The sequence below is a fragment of the Cenococcum geophilum genome (assembly GCF_001692895.1).
Source record: "Cenococcum geophilum 1.58 unplaced genomic scaffold K441scaffold_7, whole genome shotgun sequence".
Taxonomy (NCBI): Eukaryota; Fungi; Ascomycota; class Dothideomycetes; order Gloniales; family Gloniaceae; genus Cenococcum; species Cenococcum geophilum.
The window spans coordinates 522,445-541,348 of record NW_027137565.1 but is presented as its reverse complement, the minus strand read 5'-3'; the positions used below and the strand labels follow the sequence as shown (position 1 = coordinate 541,348).

The 18,904-nt window shown below is 34.0% G+C and overlaps 2 protein-coding genes across 2 annotated transcripts; both read right to left on the bottom strand.

Moving 5' to 3' along the window:
* Positions 1-10,421: 10,421 nt before the first annotated feature.
* K441DRAFT_738827 (uncharacterized protein) lies at positions 10,422-11,398 on the bottom strand (the record flags this gene model as incomplete). The annotated part of the gene is made up of 1 exon (XM_067654342.1): positions 10,422-11,398. The coding sequence occupies exon 1, from the start codon at positions 11,214-11,216 to the stop codon at positions 10,422-10,424; it is 795 nt and encodes a 264-aa protein (XP_067507745.1). The 5' UTR covers positions 11,217-11,398.
* A 189-nt stretch (positions 11,399-11,587) lies between these two features.
* K441DRAFT_629192 (COX15-CtaA-domain-containing protein) lies at positions 11,588-13,417 on the bottom strand. Its single transcript, XM_067646219.1, has 2 exons — positions 12,994-13,417; positions 11,588-12,943 (listed from the first exon to the last, which is right to left on the bottom strand). Exons 1-2 carry the CDS (start codon positions 13,380-13,382, stop codon positions 11,803-11,805), a joined length of 1,530 nt encoding a protein of 509 aa, XP_067507744.1. The 5' UTR covers positions 13,383-13,417; the 3' UTR covers positions 11,588-11,802.
* Between the last annotated feature and the right edge of the window lie 5,487 nt (positions 13,418-18,904).

Below are 18,904 nucleotides of genomic sequence, written 5' to 3'. Positions count from 1 at the left end.
GTCTTCTGCTAGTTAAATATAGCCCTCTTTATATTTAAGTTATAGCCGCCTTCTTACCTTCCTTAGAATCTTCTATATAGAGCTTTAGTATAGTAGAGCTTTAGGTAAAGGATCTGCATAAGGCTCTATAGAGCTTAATTTAATATTAATTATCCTACTAGTAGAGGCCTTAGTAGAGGCTTTACTATTATCTATAGCCCTACTAAAGGTAGTAGTAGAGTCCTTCCTTACCTACTTCCTTTTTAGATTATTAATTATATTCTACCTAATATTTATATCCTTCTAGTGTTCTTCCTCCTACTACTACTACCCCTACTACTACCCCTACTGCTACTCCTGCTGCTACCTAATTTAAGGTTATATAAAGCTAATTTTAAACACTACCTTTTTATTATTCTTACCCTTTATATTTAGTTAATTCTAGATTAATCGCAGCTAAGAAGGAGAAGGAGGCTTAATAGGTAGTAGAGGCTTAAGTAGAGGCTTAAGGGAGAAAGCTTTTAATTAAGTAGGCGGCTAAAAGGGCTCCTATTTCTTATAATATTAGCGGTAAAGCTTTAGATCTTAATTGCTATATAGAGGCTCTAAATTAATTAAATTATAAGGTAGATAAGGGCCTATCTATATAAGCTTTAAAAGCTCTAGTAGCTTAGGTTTCTTTAATAAAGGCTTATTCTCGTTAACTTAATTAAGGCTTAAAAGTACCTACTATCGCATATAAGTAATTATTTAGCGGTAATATTAATCTAGCTTTTTAAGCGCCTTCTAATCTCGTATATAGTTAGCAGTACCTTTATAATAGTTATTCCCTCCTTTATAGCGAATAACCTCTTAAATATAATATAGAATTCGCTTAATCTAAGCTTAAATTCGCCACTGTTTAAGCTTTTTCTATACCTTTTACTAAGTTCGCTTAGCTTCTACTCGGTTTCTTAATACTCCCTTCTTTATAGTAACTCGTTTAAGGTAGTTCTAATATAGTTCTATTATATTTAAATCCGGTAAATTTCCTGGCTAAAGAAACTGTTAGAGGCTAGCTATATTAAAATAGATCTACTAGTGCTTTAATAAGTAAGCTAGAGCTTTGTCTTCTTATATAACTATATTTAGGCGATTAATCTAGCACTTAATAGCAAATAGTATAAGGATTAGAATGTAACGGAACCTTATAGCAAGAACTACAATGGGCTCGTTATTAGGCTAGGTGTGTAGGAAATGCAAGTATAAAAGTTAACAATGTAATAATAACTGGTGGAGTAGTTACCTAACAGATTAACTCTAATTGTATTCTAAGAATTACTATAAGGAAGGAACTATCTAGGTAGGGACTAAGGGTCCTTAAATACACAACCATACTCCTATAAAATCCTTCTTATATATAATATACGTCTTATATATAAGGTATATAAGTTCCTCTTATTCCTCTTATTTAATACGTAGCATATTATATAACCTTAGTTACTATTCCTCGTTATATAGTTCTATCGGCTCTATCCTAGACCGTGCCTAAATTAACTAACTAGCTTCTTCCGTCTCTTTTCTAAGTAGACGTAATATTATACTTAAAGCGTCCATAATACTATCTCCCTCCTCTTTATTTTCGTCCTTAAAGATTTAAAATATCTCTAAGTCATTTACTAGAGGTATAATATCCGTCTAATTAATTTAGTTAATATTATTGCTTATTATACCTAAAGCAATTTCTTCTTTATACGCCTAACGTCGTACTCGCACTATTGCTATAATATTATCTCTTAGTAAGATTATACCATCTCCATGTTCTTATTATTTAAAAGAGGGGTTAGTTTATATTACGTTGGCGAACCTATCTTTACGATAACCGTCCTCTTGCTTAGAGTATACTAAAGCAAATATTTATTCGTCTTATAATGTTCGCTCTACTTCTAATACTAAATATACGCAACCTATTACTCTTAATAGTTATCTAGTTCCCTAATTAATTTGTCTTAGGGTCTTATATTTAATCTGCTACTACGCGGCTAGATAGTAAACTATTATAAGCCCTTACTAAGTTAGAACGTTTTTATAATGCAGAATAGAAGGCTTTAGATGCTTAAATCGCGGCATCTACTTATCTACTTTATCTTAAGAAGGTTTATAAAAAGGTTCGTTTTAAGGAGTAAAAACTTATAGAATAAGGTTTATAGGAACTGGGTAATAAAAGAACGGATTCTTCTCTAATAGAGAAGGAAATAGATCTAAGTAGTTCGGCAACTACTCTTCTTAGGTCCCCCTTAAGTGACTTATTCTTTAGCGATCCTTCTTTATTAATACTGCCTAACCTAATCTCTTCTAATACTCTTATACCTTTCCCCTAGCGTTCTTTAAATTCTCTAGTGGCTCCTAGGTAGTCTTAGTATAGCCTATCCACTTAATCTTATACTATGTTTCGTTGTTAATGTCCTTATAATTAACAATCTTCAAAACTTACCATTTGTCTTCTTCTTGTCCTCTATATATGTCTGCTTTATAAACCAGTAGCTTAACATTCCTATATACTAGCTCTAGCATTGCAATATGCTATATAGGGTAGATCTTTATTTTAGCTAGTAGGTTTAACTTAAATATAACCGGTGAAATCCTTTATATAATTTTAAAAGGTCCTAGTCTAATATAGTCCAATTTCTTACTTAGTCGTCGACTCTTAAAATTTTTGTATAGTAGCCATACTTTATCTCCCTCCTTAAGATCTAGTCCCTTAGATCTCTTAATATTATAGTACTTTTTTATTCTCTCTTATACTTTTTTTACTAATTCTATAAGGTCTATATAAAGATTTATTAAATCCTTTATTCTTTCTTTAGCTGTACTACTTGTTTTCTTCACTTACTATAGTAATAATAATATTCTTAGCTTATATCTATAATTTGCCCTAAATAGTAATATGCCTATTTCTTCTTAAGGTATTACATTATATATAAACTGTATAACTAGTAATAGTAATACCTAATTATTCTATATATAATTAATATAATACCTTAGATACTACTCTAGCGTCTAATTTAATCTTTCCATTTAACCGTCTGTCTGTAGGTAATATATAGTGGAAGTTACTGCTTAAACTCCTTACTCCGCTAAGAACACTTCCTAAAATACTACTACGAATCTTAGGTCTCTATCCAATATAATCTTATTTAGTGCTCCATGTCTTATAAACACTTCTTTAACGTAGATTTTAGCGACATCTTCCGCTAAGATTTCTTCTGTATATGCTATAAAGTATCCCTACTTTATAAGCTTATCCACTATCACTAAAATTACGTTGTAATCTTATCCAGTAATAGGATCTTTTAATTTTGGTAACTTAATAATAAAGTCCTATAATATAACCTCCTATAGTCTCTCTAGTGTTTTAATAGGTTATAGCCCTCTATACGGCTTATGCCTTATTAGTTTATTTCTTTAGCAATCTAAACACTTTTTTATAACTTTTCTAGCTATTCTCTAAATTCCGTTAATAATATACTCCTCCTAAAGTCTTAACACTAAGCCCTTAGCTCTATTGTGTCCTTAAGTTAATCCCTTATAGAAGTCTTCTACGAACTACTCTGCTATGCTTCTTAGGATATACTTTACTTCTTAATTCTTATATATATCCGTCTATAGGTCTTCTAGCTGTATTTCTAGAATCCTTTATACCCAAAAGCTTTCCAGTGTCCTATAAACTTTCTCTAGTTTATTATCTTCTTAAGTTGCTATAATTTTTAGATAATTGTACCTAATTAATCTATCTATATTTTTTCGCAATAAAGCCCCTAATGGCTTTTCCTTATTTTGTAGTTTAGCTTTACGGCTTAGAGTATCTACCTGTGTATTATCTATGCCTTTAGTATACTAAATCTCGAAATAGTATTCCGTAAGTATCTCTGCCTATCTAACCTATTTTTAGTTAAGTTCCTTTATTATTAGGAATCCTATTAGGTTCTTATAATCCNTTTTAACTATAAATAGTTTCTCTATACCTTATAAGAATGCTCTCTATTCCTTTAGTACTATAACTATACCTAATAACTCCTTATTATAGATGTTATAGTTTAACTCTAGTGGTATTATCTTCCGACTATAGTATGCCACTAGATGCTATCTATCTTAATGCCTTTATATAAAGTACGCCCCTAGTATATAGTCTAATATATCTATTTCTACAACTGTCTTTAGTTCTAGTTAATAGATCTTAAGAACTAGCTCCTAGGTAAACAACTCTTTAACTTTTTTAAAGAGTTCTCTTTACTCCTCTCCCTATACCTATAGTTCTTCTTTCTTTATTAACCGCGTAAATAGCTTAATATTCTTTAACTACTATGCTATAAACCTTCTATAGTAATTGCAAAACCCTAAAAATAATCTTAACTGTATAACGTTTTTTAGTTCTTACTAATTCGCTATAGCCTTAATCTTCTTTAGATCTATACTAAGTTAGCCTAGTTTAATAATAAATCTAATAAAATCGGTTTTCCTAGTAAAGAACTCGCATTCCTTAATTATTACTAGCATCTGTTCTTCTTATAGTCTCTTTAAGACCCATTTAATATATTCCCCGTGTTCTTCCTTAGTTATTAAATAGATAATATTATTATTAAGGTATACTATAATAAATTCATCTAAGTATTCTCCTAACATATTATTAATACGCTTTTAGAATATTACTGGTGCGTTTATAAGCCCGAATTATATAACTAATGGTTTATATAGTCCTTCCTTTAACCTAAAGGCTACCTTTTATTTGTCGCCTTCCTTAATCCTAATCTAATGGTATACCCATCTTAGATCTATCTTTATAAAGATTTACGCATTGCCTATCCTATCTTAGATTTCGCTAATTAAGGGTAAAGGATACCTATTCTTCCTAGTAATGCTATTTAACTGTCTATAGTCTATACACAGCCTTAGTTTGCTATTTTTCTTTAGTACAAATAGTACTAGATAACCCGCTAATGACTATAATAGTCTAATATATCCCTTTTATAAATTTTCTTAGATAAACTCTTTTAATGCTCTACCTTCTTCTTTAGTAAGCTTATAGATTAGAAAGAACTTTAGACTTATTTCTAGTTTTAACTCTATCTTATAGTCCTATACTATATATTTTAACAGCTTTTTACTTTCCAGTAACTATAGTTTTTTGCCGTACTTATAGTATCTCTTTAGTATATAACTTAGTCCTTTTTCTATTTCTTTATAGGTTGCTCCTACTTAGTACTATACTAATTTGGCTTATTATTATATTTTGCGGCGTTAAGTATCTCTAATGTCGACCTAACCTATAATCCAGTTAATTCTTAGATTGTATTTCTGTAATTAAGGCATACCTAATACTGCCTTGTCCCGTCCTAATGGTAGGATATTAAAAGATATCTTAATTTGTCTTCCTTTAATAGTTATCTAAATAGGTCCTGTTTTAAGATTAATAATCCCTCCTCTATAGGTTATTAGATCTTCTAAAATCGTAACTAATAGGTAAGGTTACTCCTTTTATCTATAAGGTAGTCCCATTCTTTTAACTACTGCTAGTAAGATATAGTTTTATGTTACTCCACTATCTATTAGCGCTTTAAACTGCTAATCTTGCTAATTAATTTATAAATTTAAGTGCTATTCTTAAATTCCTTTAAGGGTCTAAGGCTCTACTACTGGCTCCCTCTAGTTCTGTAGGCCTCTACTTTTCCTAACTATTAGCTGCTTAATCCTAGTATACTTAGCTCCCTCTTTAGCCAATATCTAGTTCGCTTTTTATCTTTAATATGCTATAGATACGTATTTTCTAGGCATTTCTACCACTATTGTCCGTCTAAGCATTTTTCTATAAGAAATCTTCTTAGTTAAAGTACTAAACTTCCTTCCTTTTAGACCTCTGCTAGATGCCATCTATATATATATTTAGCATTTCTATACTATTACTCGTCCGTTATCTAGTATATCCTTATAGGGTATTTCTGATTCTTTTCCTTTAGATTCTTATATATTTCGCATATATTATCCACGTACGTAATCTATAATAATATGTAGTATGCTAGGTGCTTTAGGTTAACTCTTAGCTTATCTTTATCCCTAAGTTTAAACCTTTATTATACTAATCTAAACATTACAACTTTATTTATAGGTACTAAGATATATCTCTCGCTTCTCTAGTCCTCTAAATATTCCTTTAGATCCTTTAACGTTATAATTAAGGCTCCTTTAATATGTGTTATGGCCTTCTCTATAATTAGGTAGTTTTAGATAACCTTTTTATCTAACTATATATAGAAATCTTCCCACTTATTATTATATCTTTGCCTATACCACTTTTAGTACAGCTACTAGAGTATATACGGTCTGTCCGTAAGGAAGTATCTTCTTATTACTGCATTATAATAGCCCTTTATATATCGTTCTTTAAACCTAGTTAGAATCCCTAAATCCTCTTTATCTTTTAGTTTAGTAAGCCACTTAGCTCTTAATATGTCTACTCTTAGCCTATTAGTGATTCTTTATATTAGTACTCTGTCCTTTATACGTCCTAATATACTAGATCTCTTATCTAGTTTCTGTTCTTGCTATACGATAATTCTTTACCTAAACTCTTCTATAGTTTCCTTTAGTTTACGCCTTGCGCTCTAATCCTTAAAGTCGTCTTACTTCTTAATCCTAGTATTAAACTTTTAATCTTTAGGCTAAATACTGCGTTTCTCTGGTAAGTCCTCTAGGTTTATATATTTATCTCCTAGTCTAACTACTATTTATATTGCAGATTCTCTGGTCTATAAAGAAGCTCCTTACCTCTTACCTATAGGTGTCCTCGTTTATACTCCAAAATCTTAGTCCCTTAGATTCTTTAATCCTAAGCTTGCCTCTAACTTAAGCTTGGCTCCCGCCTTAGTCTAACTAGGCATCCGTAGTATTCTTATCTCGTCTTAAAAGTCTTAAATCTCACTTATCTCGTCTTAAGAGTCTTATACCTATGGGAAATTCTATCCCAAGCTTATTCGTATGTTTCTAAACTAAGCTACTGCCCTACTCTATCGGTTTTTGTCCGTTATAGGTCCTTAAGCTTACCTTATCTCGTTTTAAGAATCTTAGTCGTCTCTTATCTTGTCTTAAGAATCTTAAGCCTTTAGCCTTTTGCCTTTATTAAGTGCTAAAGTAGTTCACTGTCCTACTTCTCTTATGTCTTATAAAGCGATAGACATCATATCTAGTAGGGTTTCGATCCCTACTAATATTCCCTATTCTATAGTGGAATTATCCTCTACCTCTAGTATAACATCTCTAAGGTCTGCTTACTTCTAGTAAGCGGCCCTTGTTACCTTATTATTATAGAATATTTTACCTAGGTCGAATTTATTATCCTTAATATCCGATCTGCGAACTAGTTTGTTAGTTCCTTTATATCCTATAGGTGCTAGCTCTTATAGCTAATAGCTTACGCCATACTTAGCGTCCTTATAAATTTGGTATACGTTGTTATAACAGAACGTAAAACTTCTAATTAAACATTCTTTTGTTCCTCGCAGCATATTATTATCCCTCTATACGTATATATCGTCTACTAGTCTTATGCCTTTTACTATATAGTAACTCTACCCACTTCTATAGTCTCTAATATAATAACCCTATTTTCCGCAATTTATATAAGCTCCTTCTTTAAACCATTTCTCTTGCTATAAAGTCCGCCTAAATGTCTTCTGCTACTAAGATCCCTAATTCGGCCTTTACTCCTTAGACCTTTAATCACTTAATCCTTATCCTCTAGGTTTTTATAGTTTATTCCATTTCTTATAGGCTTCTTTGGTACTACTTAGGTTTATTAGCTCTACGCCATACTATAGTTTCTAACTTAGCTTTTATTGTTGCGTATTCTGCGCCTTATATAACTATAGAACTTTATCCTAGCCTCTCTTAGCCTATTCCCTTTAGTAGATCCAATTATTAATCTTAATTGCCTAATCTATTAGTTCCCATAGGGTGTCCGCATCTTCTATTAGGATAATCACGTCTTAGACTTTAGCCTTAAGTCCCTATTTATACTGTACCATAAGCGCCCTATTATTTTACTCTACTTATATTACTAGTGTCTAGAACTATATTATATACTTAATTACTAAAGTTTGTTGCATAAGGTTCTAGAGTTTTCTTTCCGCTATAGTTATCTCTTCTAGGTCTCCAAATATCTGCATAAGTTACTCTGCAAATCCTTCCTAACTTAAGAACATAAATTATATATCTTGGTTAGTAGTCGTCATTCTATTTGCCTGTATCTCCATAAGGTAAAATTTAAACCACTTAAGTGCTTTTCCTAATAAAAATAGTCCTGCGTAGGCTATCTAATCTATAAGTATAAATAACTTTGCTCCCTCCTATAAGACCTTAAAGTACATCTATATAAGGAACCCTTTAAGCTTTAACCTTTCTCCTATAAATCTCTTAATTAATAGTAGCTTAATCTTTACTACTCCTATCCCGTTAAGTCTTTCTTCTAACATTATATTATTAGCTGTTAGCTAGTTAACTATTTCCTATAGCTATCTAACCGTCACAGGTTGCTATAAGTCAGTATCTACTATACTAGTATCACCTCCTATCCTTAAAGTAGTTGCTGCCGTCAATAGCGTTATAGTGGCTGCTTTTAGTGGCATGTTGTTTAACTTCTTATATTAATACTATAACTAGGTAGTAATTATATAACGGAACCTTATAGCAAGAACTATAATGGGCTCGTTATTGGGCTAGGTGTGTAGGAAATATAAGTATAAAAGTCAACAACGTAATAATAACTGGTGGAGTGGTTGCCTAATAGATTAACTCTAATTATATTCTAAGAATTACTATAAGGAAGGAACTATCTAGGTAGGGACTAAGGGTCCTTAAATACACAACCATACTCCTATAAAATCCTTCTTATACGTAATGTACGTCTTATATATAAGGTACGTGAGTTTCTCTCGTTCCTCTCGTTTAATACGTAGCACATTATATGACCTTAGTTACCATTCCTCGTCACATAGTTCTATTGGCTCTATCCTGGACCGTGCCTAAATCAACTAACTAGCTTCTTCCGTCTCTTCTCCAAGTAGACGTAACATCGTACTTAAAGCGTCCGTAATATAGAAGAAGGACCTTAGTAAAATAGTAATACCAATTAACGCCGCCTTTTTTAGAGTTTCGCTTAAAAGCTCTATTCTCCTTATTTATATAAAAGCTTAGCTTTTTACCTAGCTTATTATAAAGGCCTAGTTATTATAGACTAGTAGTAAGCTTCTACGCTTCTTAAAGCTCCAGCTCTATCGCCTTATTAATTATCTTAAGCTCTAGCTTTAACGCCTCTTTTTCTTTTACTATTTTAGGCTTCTAGATATAGCATAGGCCCTTTTAGTTATATAAAAAGCAGCCCTAAAATATAAAATTATTAGCCTTTATAAATTAAGGATAAATAGATAATTTCTTAATATACTCCATAGCTAAGCGCTAAAGCTAATATCCACCTCTCCTATAAAGTAGGATAACGCCCGTTTTATTAATCTAGATAACGTTTTTCCAATTATTAATTATTTAATATTTATACCGGAGGGCGAATTAAAGGCGAGCTTCCTTTATCGCGGGTAAAAGGTAAGGCTTTTTAGTTAGCTTTATCTTTCTATATCTATAACGTTATAGAACTCGCTATATAGTTTAAGTTAAATAACTATATTTAGTAGCAATATAGGCGTAAGACTTCTCTCTACCGTATTAATTAGAGGTAACTTTTTTAAGGATTCGCTGCTTAAATTTGTGGGTAACTTTAAGCTTTTTACTAGCCTAAGGAGCGTTAATAATATAGCCGTTAAGAATAAGAGGATTTATAGTAGGATTCTAGCCGCGATTAAGAGCTTTTTTAATTAAATATTAAAGAGCGTGTTGTTTAATTTAAGTAATATTTTAAATTTGCTCCAAAGTAGCTCCCATAGCCTTTATAGCTAGGGCTTGCGCCCTAGTTGCGAGCTGGTAGAAGACCATAATTAGTATAGGGATGCTAAAGCCCTAGGGATACTGAAACTCTAGGGCTGCTTATAGGCTACTTCTATGAGATTATAAGGCTCTAGTGGCGTTGGTGTCGGTGTGATAGCGGGGTTGAAGCTGCAGAGTTATTCTGCCGGTGGGCGGTGAGCCAAACTGCCTAATTAGGAAGGTGCAATTGGCTATGTTACCGACCTCCGTACACCCTGCAGATTGCGCCCACTAGCCAAAAAAAGTCATCGAACGTGCCCTTAGCCACTATCGGGCTTTTGAGATGGCCTCGAGGGCCAAATGTGATTCACTCTTAGATTGGCATAGCAAGAGAAAAGAATTAGTCGATGATGTACGGATGGGCGGCAGAACCCGGGCTGTACATTAGGTTAAATTTTTCAGAGAGATGATCTATGGGGCTTTTTCCGTGGAGAAGCTTACAATTTTTTGGCTTGCTCTGCTCTCGCCAGTTTAATTCTGATATTGGCAGCTTTCACTTCCCCCTGTGCTACCTCCAATTGGAGACGGAGGATTCTTTCATCTGCATCGCCTTCGACTTGAAAACTCTGTTGCGGTTTAGTGACTGCATTAGCATGATCTGATTCTTGTTTCAGACCGGGAACAGTAGCAGGTTCTCGGGGTCCTATATCTGTGGTATCTGTCTTGGTGGCAGTGACGGCTGGAGGAGACACTTTAGCCAAGTTGCTCCTGGCTCTAACTGGTTCAAGAGACATGTCCTCGGGATTCTCCAAAGTTCGACGAAGCCGCTTTCTTTGGCTTCGTCGAGGCGGCTCCGAAACCTCTGAGTCCGATCGTACGGGAGAAGTGCTTCTCTCACAACTATCTTCTTGGAGCGGGACATATCTTTCACACAAGAGTTGTACCGCCCCTTGAATGTCCTGTGGCTGTAGATAACAAGCTTTACTCGAGTTTCTAGCACGCCGATTCTCAACTGCCTCCATCAGATACTTCTGCGCTAGGGCTAGACTTCCTTGTGTATTTGACGACAGGTTACGCATGCGCTTCAGGATCCTTAGGCCCCAATTATGTGGATCTTTTTCCGGTTCCATTGAAATAGTCCCATCAGTATGCCGAGCTCGAGGACTGATTCCTTCTGGCACCCACTCGGTCGGAGACGTGTTGTTCCAGCGAAATTCAATTCGGGCAATCGTGTTTTCGATTCGAGTTTGAGTTGAAGTCGGTTGGTCTGTGAACATTTTGCAAAGAGACATAGTTTAAAGAATTTTCGTGAGGGAGTGGCAAGATGAGTTTATATAATGGAGTGATGGTAGGTGTTTGGCGACAAAGCTGAGAAAGGACTCAAGGGGAAATGGATGATGGATAACTGTGACGCCGTTAGGTGGGGAAACAGGTGAGGCTAACAAGGTACGGTGAATTTGGGAGGTTAGTGAAGAAAGCTTCATAAGGAATTTAGTGAAGGCTTATGGCACGTCGTAGAGATGTGAAAAGAGCATGGGTATTCTCGAGCGTTGGAGTTACCTCGAGCAGGCCGCAACTTCAGAGATAGTTTACTGAGAAATAGAATATAAAAAAGTACTGTCAATCGGAATGGAAGCCAAACCTTCGAGATTCCAGGAAGCGTCTAGTAGAAAATGGCAAATGGTGTTTCGATCATTATGGTGTGACTTGCAAGTGAAGTCTCGAGGATAGAAAGTGGAGTTGAGACCAAAGCCTAACTAAAAGCTCTCCTACTGGCCTTTGCAGAAGCCCTGGAATCTTTCTACATATTTACAAATATTATACATCCAGCTAAATCAATAGCTAAGTAATGGCATACGTAAGCGTTGAATCTCACTTTTACATTTTCTTCTGCTCAATTCCCCTAATTCCTAGGCCAACTCCGCGCTTCCTGGAGCCACTCACGCCTGTAGGTTGACTCTTGACTGCTTGTTGCACTAACTTAACTGCGCGACGCGGCATTGATAATCTGCTTCCTAGTATCAACACACCTGTCAAGAGCGCGAGGCTGCCTGCCTGATGTGTTGCAGCCAACCATGTAGGAACAAGATAAATGAGCGTACTTATACCAAGCGCAGCCTGCATCCACACGAGATGTACAGTACCCATGATACCCTTCCTAGCATTTGCCGGGAGGATGACACGGACGCGGGACGAGTACCGTGAGTATGCGAACAAACTCATGACTGCCGTAAAGGTGGTCATTGCCAAGATGCGGTGATCGAGTTGGACAAGGGATGGGTTCTCAAGCATGTTGCGCCACCAGAGGTCGGATTGGTCTGAAACATGGCTGTAAAATGGATCAAAGAGCTCTTTCTTGGGTGGTGTAAGGCCGACTCCCATGTATGGGAATTCATTATAGATAAGACCAGCATCAAGACCGGCGACAAGGGCACCAGACATGGCTGTGATGAAAACGAGAATAGAAAGCGCAGCCACAGAGCGACGGAAGACCTGTAAATGTGGATGTTTTAAGTCCGCAAAAAGCTTCTGAGCTGCTTCAGGGTTGGCGAGGAGTGAGTGCTCACGTATGATTGAAAGGCCCGAGAGAAGCATAGTGGTGTAAACAATAAAGGCAGCACCAAGGTGGGTGGCGAGACGGTATTGGCTTACGCGGGGATGGCTTCCTGGGGCAAAGAGATCATCGTGTAAGCCGCTCTTGACCATCCACCAGCCAATTGCACCCTGGAACCCAATCAATCCACATACTCCAACCAGTTTCCAAGCCATTGGCACAGAGACTCGCCGCCGAGCAATGAAGTATATAGTGGGAAGGACGAAAGTCACCCCAATTATGCGTCCCCAGAGACGGTGTCCCCATTCCATCCAGAATATTTGCTTGAACTCGGGGAGCGTCATGTTAGGGTTTAGGAGCGCAAATTCGGGTGACGATCGATATTTAGTAAACTCGGCTTCCCAGTCTTCTGTGCTCATGGGTGGGAGTGACCCGGTAACCGGACGCCATTCTGTGATGCTGAGACTTGACTGGAATTAGCGGGGGTCATGGAAATTACATATATTCATAGTTACCCAGATTCTGTGAGCCTAGTTAATCCTCCAAATACTACTATTCCAAAGACGCTTGCTGCGCTTCCTAAAAGCCAGTATGCCACAGCCTTGTCACTAATCTCTAGGAAAGAGTTTGACCTCGGCTTTGCACGATTCGCAGCTGATTCGACGCTAATTGTACTGCTTAAAGCCCCTAGGGGCGATGTGGTATTATCCACAGCATGCTTCGGAGCTTGGGTGGTTTGCGATCTAAAAGCTTGGAGAAAGGGAGTTCGCCGGACGCACTTAAATTGTGGGCGAAATCCAGGCGGTGGTGAGGCTTTGCCGCATGCTTGACAAGTAAAAAACTCACGGGAGAGGCGCGGGGCTGCTCCCCTCAGGGTAGGAAAAGATTTAAATATGGATGCCATTGCTGGCCGGAAGGGTGGAGGAAGGAGAAGTCTGCTCAAGGGGACTTTAAGACTTACAGTGCATATACAATTTCGCGTTCTAGTGGTTCAACTTAAGCCTTGGCATCGCCGTGCACCTACCTAAATGTACCTACACGACCCGCTTAGGCCTTTATCACCCCAATGCGCCAACTACGCAGGCTGCCGCAGGCTTATAACGAAGCCTTGTAGTAGGAACTACGGTGGACTCGTTAATGGGCTAGGTATATAGGTATTACAAGTAAGTCAATAACGTAATAATAACTAGTGGAGTGGTTGCCCAACAGATTAACTCTAATTATATTCTGAGAATTACTATAAGGAAGGAACTATCTAGGTAGGAACTAAGGGTCCTTAAATATACAACTGTACTCCTATAAAATCCTTCTTATACATAATATACGTGTTATACATAAGGTACGTAAGTTCCCTTTGTTCCTCGCGTTCCTTATATAGCACCTTATATAACCTTAGCTACTATTCCTCGTTATATAGTTCTATAGGTTCTATCCTAAACTATACTTATATTAACTAACTAGCTTCTTCCGACTCCTCTCCTAGTAGTTATAATATTGTACTTAAAGCGTCTATAACACTATCTCCCTCCTCTTTATTTTTGTCCTTAAAGATACCTAATATCTTTAAGTCGTTTACTAGAGGTATAATATCCGTTTAATTAATTTGGTTAATATTATTACTTATAATGCCTAAAGTCTCTTCTTCTTTATACGCGCAACGTTGTGCTTATACTATTGCCGTAATATTATCTCTTAGTGAGATAATACCGTCTCCGTGTTCTTATTATTTGAAAGAGGGGCTAGTTTATATTATGCTAGCGAGTCCTTTATCTTAATAACCCTTTTTTTATTTAGAGTGTACTAAAGCAAATATTTAATTATTTTGTAATGTTCGCTTTATTTCTAACGCTAAGTATACACGTCCTATAACTCTTAACAGTCTTTAAGTTCCCTAAGTAATATATTATAGGGTTTTATGTTTAATCCGCTACTATAAAGCTTAATAGTAACCTAGTATAGGCCCTTATAGAGCTTAAGCGTTCTTAGGATACAGAATAGAAGGCTCTAGATGCTTATATTATAGCGTTTACCTATTTACTTTATCTTAAGAAAGTACGTAAGAAGGTTTGTTTAAAGAAGTGGAAACTTATAGAATAAGGTTTATAGGAACTTAGTGATAAAAGAACGGATTCTCTTCCAATAGAAAAGGAAATAACTTTAAGTAGTTTAGCAGTCGCTCTTTCTAGGTCCCCCTTAGGTAACTTATTCTTTAGTAATTCCTCTTTATTAATATTGCCTAACTTTTTCTCTTCTAATACTCCTGTACCTTTCCTATAGCGTTCTTTAGGTTCTTTAGTAGCTCTTAGGTAGTCTTATTATAGCCTATCTACTTTACTTTATACTATATTTTATTATCTATGTCCTTATAATTAACAATCTTTAAAACTTACTATTTATCTTCCTCTTATCCTCTATATGTGTCTGCTTTATAAACTAGTAGCTTAATATTTCTATATACTAGCTCTAGTATTATAATATACTATATAGGGTAGATCTTTATTTTAGCTAGTAAGTTTAACTTAAATATAACTAGTAAAATTTTTTATATAATTTTAAAAGGTTCTAGTCTAATGTGGTCCAACTTCTTACTTAGTTATTAACTCTTAAAATTTTTGTATAGTAGCTATACTTTATCTCCCTCCTTAAGATCTAGTCCCTTAGATCTCTTAGTATTGTAGTACTTTTTTATTCTTTGCTATACCACCTTAGCTGTTTCTATAAGGTTTGCATAAAGATTTATTAAACTCTTTATTCTTTATTTAGCTATACTACTTATCTTCTTTACTTAATGTAGTAATAATAAGGTCCTTAGCTTATATCCGTAATTCGCCTTAAATAGTAATATACCCATTTCTTCTTATAGTATTATATTATATGCAAACTATATAATTGGTAATAGCGATACCTAATTATTCTATGTATAATTAATATAATGCCTTAGATACTATTTTAGTATCTAGTTTAATCTTTTTATTTAACCGTCTGTCTATAGATAATATACGGTAGAAGTTACTACTTAAACTCCTTACTTTACTAAAAATACTTCCTAAAATGCTACTATAAATCTTAGATCTCTATCTAATATAATTTTACTTAGTGCTCTATGTCTTATAAATACTTCTTTAATATAAATTCTAGCGATATTTTTTACTAATATTTCTTCTAAATATGCTATAAAGTATCCCTACTTTATAAGCTTATCTATTATTACTAAGATTATATTATAATCTTATCTAGTAATAGGATCTCTTAATTTTGGCAACTTAATAATAAAGTCTTATAATATAACCTCCTATAGTCTTTCTGGTATTTTAATAGGTTATAGCTCTCTATATAGCTTATGCCTTATCGGTTTATTCCTTTAGTAATCTAGATATTCTTTTATAACTTACTTAGCTAGTCCCTAGATTCTATTAATAATATACTTCTCTTAAAGTCTTAACACTAAGCCTATAGCTCTATTGTGTCTTTAAGTTAGTCCTTTATAAAATAACTTAATAAACTCTTTTGCAATAGATTTTGGCATATATATTGCTTTTTGATTTTCGTACTACTTTAAGTCTAGATCCTCTATTTATGCGTCTAGGATCTTTTACGTCTAATTACTCTCTAATAATCTATGGATTTTCTCTTCTTATATTGCTGTGATTTTTAGATAATTGTACCTAATTAATCTATCTGTGTCCCTTTATAATAAAGCCCCTAATAGCTTTTTATTATTTTATAGTTTAGCCTTTCTACTTAAAGCGTCTGCTTATGCGTTCTCTGTACCCTTAGTATGCTAAATCTTAAAATAGTATTCTATAAGCATCTCCGCCTATTTAACTTATTTATAATTAAGTTCTTTTATTATTAGGAACCCCGTTAGGTTCTTATAATCTGTTTTAACTATAAATAGTTTCTCTATACCTTATAAGAATAACCTTTATTCCTTTAGTACTGTAACTATACCTAATAACTCTTTATTATAGATGTTATAGTTTAGTTCTAGTAGTGTTATTTTCCGACTATAGTATGCCACTAGGTGCTATCTATCTTTATATTTTTATAGAAAGTACGCTCCTAGTGTATAATCTAATGCATCTATTTCAACCACTGTCTCTAACTATAGTTAATAGATTTTAAGAACTAGCTCCTAGGTAAACAACTGCTTAATTTTCTTAAATAGTTCCTTTTATTCCTCTTCTTATACCTATAATTCTTCTTTCTTTGTTAATCTTATAAGTAGCTTAATATCCTTTAACCATTAAGCTATAAACCTTTTATAGTAATTACAGAACCCTAGAAATAACCTTAACTGTGTTATATTTTCCGGTTCTTACTAATTTACTATAGCCTTAATCTTTTTTAGATCTATACTAAGTTGGCCTAGTTTAATAATAAATTTAANNAAATTNNTCTTCCTNNTAAAGAACTNGTATTTNTTAATTGCTACTAGCATCTATTCTTCTTATAGTCTCTTTAAAACCTATTTAATGTGTTCCCTATATTCTTCCTTACTTATTAAGTAGATGATAATATAATTAAGGTATACCATAACAAATTTATTTAAGTATTCCCTTAATATATTATTAATACGCTTTTAAAATGTTACTAGTGCATTTATAAGCCCGAATTATATAACTAGTAGTTTATATAGTCCTTCCTTTAACCTAAAGGCTGCCTTCCATTTGTTACCTTCCTTAATTCTAATCTAATAGTACGCCTATCTTAGATCTATCTTTATAAAGATTTGCGCGTTACTAATCCTATCTTAGATTTCGCTAATTAAGGGTAAAGGATACCTATCCTTTTTAGTAATGCTGTTTAACTGTCTATAGTTAATATATAGCCTAAGTTTTTTATTCTTCTTTAGTACGAATAGTACTGGATATCCCGCTAATAACTACAATGGTCTAATATATCCCTTTTAAAGATTTTCCTAGATAAATTCTTTTAATACTTTTCCTTTCTCTTTGGTAAGCTTATAGATTAGAAAGAACCTTAAACTTATTTCTAGTTCTAATTCTATCTTATAATTCTATGCTATATACTCTAACAGCTTCTCGCTTTTTAGTGACTATAGTTTCTTACCATACTTATAGTATCTTTTTAGTATGTAACTTAAGCTTTACTTAGTCTCCTTATATGTCGCTCCGACCTGGTACTATACTAACTTAGCTTATTATTATATCTTATGGCGTTAAGTATTCTTAATATTAACCTATCCTATAACCTAATTAATCTTTAGATTATATTCCTATAACTAAGGCATTCCTAATACCGCCTTATTATTCCCTAATAGTAATATATTAAAAGATATCTTAATTTATCTTCTTTTAGTAGTTATCTAAATTAGTCCTATTTTAAGATTGATAATGCCTCCTCTGTAGGCTATTAGATCTCCTAAAATTATTACTAATAGGTAAGGGTGCTTTTTTTGCCTATATAGTAGCCCTATCCTTTTTACTGCTGCTAATAAGATGTAGTTCCGTATTGCTCCACTATTTACTAACGCTTTAAACTGTTAATCTTACTAATTAACTTTTAGGTTTAGGTATTGTCCTTAAATTCCTTTAAGGGTCTAAAGCTCTACCACTAGCTCCCTCTAGTCCTATAGGCCTCTACTTTTCCTAACTATTAGCTGCTTAATCCTATTATACTTAGCTTATTCTTTAGCTAATACCTAGTTTGCTTTTTATCTTTAATATACTATAGATAGGTATTTTCTAGACATTCCCACTATTATCGTCTATTTAAGCATTCTTCTATAAGGAATCTTCCTAGTTAAAGTATTAAATCTCCTTCCTCTTAAACTTCTACTAGATGCTAGCCGTATATATACTTAGCATTCCTATACTATTATTTATCTATTATCCAGTATATCCTTATAGGGTATTTCCAATTCTTTTCCTTTGGATTCTTGTGCATCTTATATATGTTATCTACGTATATAATCCATAATAGCGTATAGTATGCTAGGTGCTTTGGGTTAACTCGTGGCTTGTCTTTATCCTTAAGTTTAAACCTTTATCGTACTAATCTAAACGTTATAACTTTATTTATAGGTACTAAGACGCGCTTCTTACTTCTCTAGTCCTTTAATCATTTCTTTAGATCCTTTAATATTATAATTAAGGCTCCTTTAATGTAAGTTATAGCCTTTTCCGTAATTAGGTGGTCTTAAATAACTTTTTCGTCTAACCATATATAGAAATCTTCCTACTCGTCATTATGTCGCTATCTATACCACTTTTAGTATAGCTATTGGAGTATATACGGCTTATCTATAAGAAAGTATCTTCTTACTACTGCGTTATAACAGCCCTTTATATATCGTTCTTTAAACCTAGTAGGAATCCCTAAATCCTCTTCATTTTCCAGTTCGGTAAGCCACTTGGCTCTTAATATGCCTATTCTCGGCCTATTAGTGATCCTTTATACTAG